We start from the raw sequence: 8,069 nt of genomic DNA, 5'->3' as shown, positions 1-8,069 counted from the left end.
GCTGTCCACCAACGTTCACCATCCAACCTGACGGAACTGGAGAGGATCTGCAAGGAAGAATGGCAGAGGATCCCCAAATCCAGGTGTGAAAAGCTTGTTGCATCATTCCCAAGAAGACTCATGGCTGTACTCGCTCAAAAGGGTGCTTCTACTCAATACTGAGCAAAGGGTCTGAATACTTATGACCATGTGATATTTCAGTTTTTCTTTTTTAATAAATTTGCACAAATTTCTCCATTTCTGTTTTTTTCTGTCAAGATGGGGTGCTGAGTGTACATTAATGAGAAATAAAATGAACTTTTTAGATTTGAGCAAATGGCTGCAATGAAACAAAGAGTGAAAAATTAAAAGGGGTCTGAATACTTTCCGTACCCACTGTAAATGCAGACAGGTTGTTATTTTTAGTTGTAATCTGTGTATTTCAATTAGTTGCTGTTTATGTGGAATTTGCTTGACGGACCTTGAAGATTGATGAAGTTTTCTTGGTGTATTTGATTGTGCTATTAAGTGCTCTGACTGGGAAGAGCATCTCTTACCCACAATAAGACCTCAATCACTGTGCGATCAATAAATAATTAAGCCACTCAAAGACAAGTTATCCACAGTAAATGTACAGTGTGTGTGTAGAGAAATAAAAGCACTATGGCTCCGGGCTCAGCGGGACTGCTCAGGGAATTTATAATGGGTTTACTCTGAATTATAAATGCACTTTCAACAGCTCTCAAAAGGGTCAGAGCTCTTCACATAGTCTGTTCTGCTCTCCTGCAATTATTCTTGCCCTTAATGTACTACCAAGCTTATCCAGTAGAGTCTGTGATGCAGATGTCTCCTGAGTGGCAGTGTGGTTGAACGTTGGTCTTTGCTGTTGCCTAAACACTAAATGAGTTACAGATAAATGATTCTGTCCTTCCAACCCAAAAGCCTTTAAGCTGTGAAAATGAGTTAGCCCATTTCCCCTGCAGTATCCGCACTCCATTAACTAACTGTAAAGCACACTCATTAGCAGCATATAAAGGAAATGCTGCAGGAAATAAAGATTACTGTAGTTGACTCAAATATCTTTTTCTCTCTCTTTTCTTTATCATCTTATCTTTATAGCCACGAGTAATACATCTCATCTTACATAGACTTGTTAGGACAGAAAAACTGCAAGGCTGTCTTCAGTGATACATTTGATATAATGATTTAACAATGCAGCTCTGCAATACTCAAAAATAATTATTTCCTTCTCCCGTGTGAACACTTGTCAGAAGGTATAGCGTTGCAGGCAGGTATTATGTACACTGGTATCACATTGCCTTTAACTAAACATGTAATTAGAGTAAAACAGGTCAGACAAGCACACACTAACAACTGAAGCAGAAACGAAACATGCAATGTAGAGAAGAGAAGCAGTTTGTGTCACAATGCACTTCATCTGGTTGGAAAAAAAACTGCAGAGGAGGTATCTCTAAGGTATATTCAGGTGAATCTGCAAATAGATTATCATTGTTTAGAGCACCAACTAACAAAAGCACGGCTTTCAGTTTGGCGTACCTCTTGTTTTTTTCACGCTCAGTTCAACTTTATTTACCGTGAATGTGTGTTTGTGATGTCACTGGGTTTGATGCTGTTGTGCTGCGCAGTAGAAGAGAGAGACCAGTCCTACTTTGAAGAGCTTGCAAGCAGCTGAGGATCTGAAGAGGCAGTGCCACCCCACTACTGCTGTGACATCTGGCAGATGAGGCAGAGAAGACACGCTCTGAAGCACATCTACCGGGAGACAAAATCAACAAGCCGGCTGCTCTGTTTTGACACCAGGCAGGAATTCAGCGGTAGGAGAAACTTGTCCATGCTTGATTCGATCAAAGTCAAAGTTGTATTTTCGTGATAGTTTCACTCTTGCTGAGTGTAGTGATTGACAGAGAAGTAAAGCGATCACGTCACTCTGATGTTATGTTACCAGTCCATGTTTGAGCAGTGTAAACATTCCAGGGTGTACTTTTTAAAGTGACAGAATGCATTTGTCAGTATGAATTGATCCATGAATGATTTAGTATTTGTTTATGTTACCCAGCGCACAGTGTAAAATACAAAGTGCATTCAAGAGACACAGATCAACAAGTGTCCAGTAAAGTGCATGAGATTCTGTTGCACTGAATGTATTTTATATTTAGATTAAGTAAGAACAAATTTCTACATATTGCCTTTGTATTTTTTAGTTGAGACTGCCAGTCAACGCATCAAATTTGCAACTCCTTTAATTATTCAACACCTGATGCATAGATTAGGTTAGGTTAGGTTAGGTTAGGTTAGGTAGTTACTTTATTAATCCCAGAGGGGACATTCTTTTTTCGCTACAGCAGCATACAGGAAGCAATAGATAATAATAGAATAATAGAAAGCAATAAAATAGCAGTAAAATAGCAGTAAAAATATAAAATATAAAATTCACAGTATATACAGTACAGTATATATCTATATATATTATATACAAACAACCAAGAACACAGACAACAGTGTTATTGTTGTGTGATGGATTTTGCCAGAGGTGAGTTATAGATGTATAGATGGCAAAATAAAAACAATTTGGCATCTGGTTTATCAGAATATTCAAACTGCGTCTTCTACAGCTGAATCAAACACTACTCATTTTCCATTTTTCAATCCAAGAAAAAACAAGAACATTTGTTATGTGACTTATCGTATTCTGTGTTTTCTTCAGTCTGCACAGCAAGAAAAAAAACACCAGTATCTCTGAAACAATCTGGCACATCAGTCAGCACCCTCTGCAGAGCTGCATGTTTTTTTCTTACATATTTTCTGTGGTGGGGTTGACCTACCCGCAGGCTTTCATTTTCATGCTTTTGCACACATCATCATGTCTCTCTCTGTCTCAGCAGCTGCAGATGTGGCCACAAATGGAGCAGGTGAATCTGACAGAGGGCATAGAGAGCAACTCTACCGACTGTCCGTCCATCGTCAACTTCCGGAACCAGGTCTACTCCACGTCCTACTCCCTCATCACCGTCTTCGGCCTGGTGGGGAACGGCCTCGCCCTGGTGGTGCTGATCAGAACTTACCGCCAGAGCTCACCCTTTCACGTCTACATGTTAAACCTGGCTGTGTCTGATCTGCTGTGTGTTATGACGCTGCCACTGCGAGTTCTCTACTATGTCAACAAGGGCCAGTGGCACTACGGGGATTTCCTCTGTCGCATCAGCTCCTATGCCCTCTACGTAAACCTCTACTGTAGCATTTACTTCATGGCTGTAATGTCCATCACACGTTTTTTGGCCATTGTCTTCCCTGTGCAGAACCTGCGGCTGATGACCGAGACCCGTGCACGCCTGGTGTGTGGGGGCGTGTGGGTGTTTATCTGTCTTTCATCGTCCCCCTTCCTGATGTCTGGTCAGCATTTTGACGTGTACACGAATGAAACCAAATGCTTTGAGCCTCCAAGCGGTCGAGCTGTAAAAAAACTCGTCGTGCTGAACTATCTGTCACTGGTGCTGGGCTTTGTCCTGCCCTTCCTGGTCATCCTAGTCTGCTACGCCGGCATAGTCCGCACCCTGCTTTCCCGCAACAATCCCTCCCGGCGCCAGCGAGGCACGGGTACCAAGGCCATCCGAATGATTGTCATTGTCCTGCTGACCTTCCTCATCTGCTTCATGCCTTATCACGTGCAGCGCACCGTCCACCTGAGCTTCCTGTCCCGGACTGACAGCACCTGCTCGGAGAAGCTTGCCATGCAGAAGTCTGTTGTGGTGACACTGTGCCTGGCTGCTGCCAATTCCTGCTTTGACCCGCTGCTTTATTTCTTCTCTGGAGAGGGTTTCCGCAGCCGCCTGTCCTCCCTGCGCAAGTCGGTGAAGAGCAGCACCATTCACCATAGAGCCAGGCTACAGGCCATCACAGGGTCTGAGTCTGAGGAAAACCAGCTGAAGGCCACTTAAATGACACCAGGCAGAAGGGTTATCAATCAAGTAGATTGGGACATGTTTAAGAACTCAGGTTAACGAGTAACTTCACTGACAGTCAGGCAAGGAAATTAGGGAATAGAAGAAGAACATTAGATGTATTAATACAGAAGTATATGTTATTGGTTTACACATGTCTCTAGTCTCAGGAGGATGTTTTTCATTCAAATTGATATTTATTAGAGTGCATATTTGTTCCATATTTAAGTGATGTTGATCTGTATTGTAAGTATAATACAAAGAGTGGAATATTGTGTTCCAATGCTGCATTACAAATATAAACATTATATCAGTGTTGAATGAATGTATAATAATGTTATAATGGGTCTTTTAATTTTTAATTTTAATTCATAAAGTTATGAAGGTAAAGTCTTGTATTGTGGAACGTGCAGACGAAGGATTAAATTCTGCCGAGTGTCAAATACTTTACAACAATATATTAAATACTGGAAATATTTACTTTTCTTTATTATTATTCTTCTAACTTGTATTCCAGTTTTTATTATGTGTTATTATAGTCTCCAATTGTATAATTTTTAATTCTACAGAATTTTGATTTTTTTTTTTTTTTTTTTTTTTTCATGTGTTTTGTATTCCTTTATCATTTGTATATTTTTTGGAAATGATTATTCGCTCAATTGACATTTTTATACACTGGAAATACAAATTGGGATTTGGGAGTGTGCCTTTAAAATTAGATTAGATTAGATTAGATTAGATTAGATTAGATTAGATTAGATTAGATTAGATTAGATTAGATTAGATTAGATTAGATTAGATTAGGTAGTTACTTCGTTAATCCCGCAAGGGGAATTTTTTTTGAAGGAGTAGTTTGACATTTGGGGAAAAATGTGCTTATTTGATGAGAAGATTTCATATTTGTAGAGTAAAATAAAACTGCAGCCAAATGGGCCAGGCTCGCTCCGTCTAATGGTGACAAAATCCACCAACCAACACATATAAAGATCACAAATCAGTGTGTTGAATCTAGTTTGTTTAATCCTCACTCACAATCCCCGTTTTCATGCGGTCTTTTTTTTACAGTGGCTATTGGCTGTTGCTTCATATTTGCAGCAGATACATTAGAGGGGTATCAGTCTTTTCATATAACTCTCTGCAAGAAAGAAAATAACCTTTTTTTTCTCCTATAGGTCCAACTATTCCTTCCCTGAACAAGGGCTGTTGTATTATTGTGGTACACAAACTATTTTTCATCTTATGTATAATAACTGCATTAATAAATAATCCAATGTGTCAATTGTGTAAAATCATATGTAATCCTTACGTCTTGGAAACTCATTACAATCCAGACTGCCTGCATGAAAAGTTACACATTCTGACCACTAGAGGTCACACCAGCACATAATGTGTTAGTTTCTCTCTTAGTGTATTAAAACTGGTCATTATCTCCAGTGCTACACTATTATTTATCTCATTTTCTTTAACATGAAAAACAATGAGTTGCTGTTTTCATTCCAGGCAGTTTTGGAGCATCTTTATTCTTTACAAATACATTTTGTGCCGACTATGTCACTCATATGACTGTTGGTATGGTATATAAACATATTATTTAAAGCTATAAGAGAAAAGATAGGATAAGATCCCATCCTCAACTTTCCATAGAGACACAACACTGAGACATATATCTGGTTTCCAGGTTAATTAGAAATACAAAACAACACTGAGAGACCAGACTGCTGAGAACAGCCCTGCTGATTAGAACATAGAAGGCCACTGTATTACTGCTTCATAAACAGATAATATCAAGCACATGATCAGCTGCGTACTCCATTTGCACAAAAAGATGTTTGTTTCAGTCTGCAAAGCAGGGCCATCTTAGAGATGGGATGCTGTGAAGGCAGTATTAGTGTACCTCACAGTAAAGCTACTCACTATGCAGGAAGTAAGGAAAGTCCCTGCTGAACTCCTACTGCTTTATTTCTAAAGTATGGATAACAGAGATATCATCAACATGTCTCTGTTTCTTTCATTTGTCCTCCAGCTTTATCACCCTTTAAGTGATCTGAACTTAGCATTGATTAGTTTTTGGGAGAGTTCAAGACTAAAACTTATTTTCCTTCTGGGTAACAGACTCGGTTTTCCGTTGTGTGTTAATGCTCACCACGTGAGATCAGATGCAGTCAAAGAGAGCTCTCCAGGAGAGCTGCTCTTACTGCAGACACTTAGCCTCTCAATCATATTTTGAAATCCACTCTGTAGCCAACAAAATATACTTTAGAAAGATGACTGAAGGTTTTGATTAACTTTAATTTGCTTTGTAAAGAGAAATCACTGGAGAGAAAAAACAAAAATCAAAACAGGCTTAGAGTTTTTCTTTGTTGGACGTCTTATTGCTCTGGTCGGTCAATAAAGAACCTTAAAGGGGGCAGACTGGAAATTTAGCATTGGGCTATCATAAAGTTGAAGCAATCATGAGAAATAAAAAACATAATTGTCCAAATTTCACCCTAAAGTTCTTCACTCATCCACAACTCCTGATACCGTATTGTGTTCCAAATGACATACAGTACTTCCCTTAGTACACTAACAAATAGGCCTCTTACATGTTCTGACTCTTGCTTAAGTAGTGCAGGAAGAGTAGTGTTGTTTCAAATCACACACTGCCGTTCTGCTCTGACTGGAAATAACCTCAGCATGTGAACACATCACCTGCCAACATATTTGCAGATTTTATTATTTTACCCAGAAATGAACCTGTTTTCATGTCCTCTGTTTAACACACTCAATAAACACACTGATTCTTCTGTCCAGCTGCGTCAGTGAAAAATAAACATTTTTGTGTTCAGAAACAGTTACAGCTTCCTCAGATGCCTTAATTTGAACATTCTTTAAATCTGTGGCTCCTTCCCTTCCTCTATGGAGACAACATGGAAGGTGGAAAGTGTCCAGCGGACTTCTTTTTTGGGTTGTTTTGAGTGCATTATCCTGCTACTTGTCGTGCACTGCATGTTTCTGTACTTGACAGTGTGAACACACTGATGAAAAATAGTGAATGTTAGTGTACCTTAAAGCCTTATATTTACCATGACGCTACTCCATAATGTATTTTGCTATGCCTTCCGTCTTTAAAACTCATTTGGAGCAAAAGCTTTCTGTTGAAAGTTTGCAGGGGAGAGCCCCATTCATTGAGATTCATATCTGGTCATTTGACAAAAGTAAGACCAGCATGCGCTCACTTTCAGTTGGCATTCTCCTCCCGGTCCGCTATCTGCGTTACCGTTTTCAAAATAATGAGAACATCTGAGCCAGCAACGTAAACACAAAAATATGACTTAATGTTGATGTTAGTTTTGATTCGATTATAATTATACAAGTATTTCCGACCCAGCGATCTGATTGGTCAACTGCACATGCTCAAATCATCATGACGTCACACCCTGCTCATCACCAGAAATATCACTCCGCCTCCTCAATGTGAATTGAGCAATATAATGTTGTTTTGACTTGTTATAGGTCTATTAAATGTGACCCATTTGGCAAAATCGGGTCTCTTTTGGTCCTTATTTGTCGCTCTGAGCACTTAAAATCCTAGCGGAGGCCAACTTGACTGGTTATGATTTAACACATGACACTGGTGCTAAAATCTTAAAAATACATGACTCCATTGATATCTTTTTTTCAGCGGATATCTTATTTACAACGAGGTTGAGCGAGCTAAGCAGTTTGGTGTTTCTATGTGCTGTATTTATTCAGTTTGAGAAACGATCTCTGGAAAGCAATAAAGATTACATTGCACTCGCGTCTACTGACGCGACTGATTGTTTTCCAGTTGTTAGTCATACCCCATATAGTGCCATGAAAACGGAGATCACGCTAATGAAAAGTTTTATATTTTGGGGGCGAATTGCCACAAAATATGGACACATGTTTAATACATATTTCTTTTAGATGGTAGCTTGCTGTATAATCTTAATTTTACCCTCGACGGTGTGCTTTAACGTGATTATTGGCACCTCAGTGATGCGGTCAGCGCCGAGGTCCGTAAGCATCTCGTGTATTATTGTTTAAATATGCAATAGCGCAGGTCTGCTGGGCTCTTTTCAGTCTTTGTACCAATTTTGTTTTTAACCAATCCAAAACCAGGGATCT

General features: G+C 39.4%; 1 protein-coding gene across 3 annotated transcripts; it reads left to right on the top strand.

Annotated features, from left to right (window-relative positions):
• Positions 1 to 1,425: 1,425 nt before the first annotated feature.
• cysltr1 (cysteinyl leukotriene receptor 1) lies at positions 1,426 to 5,209 on the top strand. Of its 3 annotated transcripts, XR_011310842.1 has the most exons (4): positions 1,426 to 1,455; positions 1,629 to 1,814; positions 2,883 to 4,641; positions 4,708 to 5,209. XR_011310842.1 is itself a non-coding variant. In XM_069696689.1 (3 exons), exon 3 carries the CDS (start codon positions 2,889 to 2,891, stop codon positions 3,933 to 3,935), a length of 1,047 nt encoding a protein of 348 aa, XP_069552790.1. In that variant the 5' UTR covers positions 1,426 to 1,455; positions 1,629 to 1,814; positions 2,883 to 2,888; the 3' UTR covers positions 3,936 to 4,671. The 3 variants fall into 3 exon arrangements, 2 of the variants coding, with proteins under 2 accessions (XP_069552790.1, XP_069552791.1); XM_069696689.1 differs by lacking the exon at positions 4,708 to 5,209 and having other exon boundaries at positions 2,883 to 4,671; XM_069696690.1 differs by lacking the exon at positions 4,708 to 5,209 and having other exon boundaries at positions 2,880 to 4,671.
• Positions 5,210 to 8,069: the final 2,860 nt, after the last annotated feature.

This window comes from Brachyistius frenatus, unplaced genomic scaffold (genome assembly GCF_029030835.1).
Source record: "Brachyistius frenatus isolate BFR_SWC_R1_liver_20210118 unplaced genomic scaffold, ASM2903083v1 Contig_22, whole genome shotgun sequence".
Lineage (NCBI taxonomy): Eukaryota > Metazoa > Chordata > Actinopteri > Embiotocidae > Brachyistius > Brachyistius frenatus.
The sequence above is the reverse complement of the archived record's forward strand: the minus strand, read 5'-3'. Positions and strand labels throughout refer to the sequence as shown.

Excerpts from the sequence above, each read along its gene's own strand:
- cysltr1 (XM_069696689.1), top strand. The coding sequence starts at position 2,889 with ATGTGGCCACAAATGGAGCAGGTGAATCTGACAGAGGGCATAGAGAGC.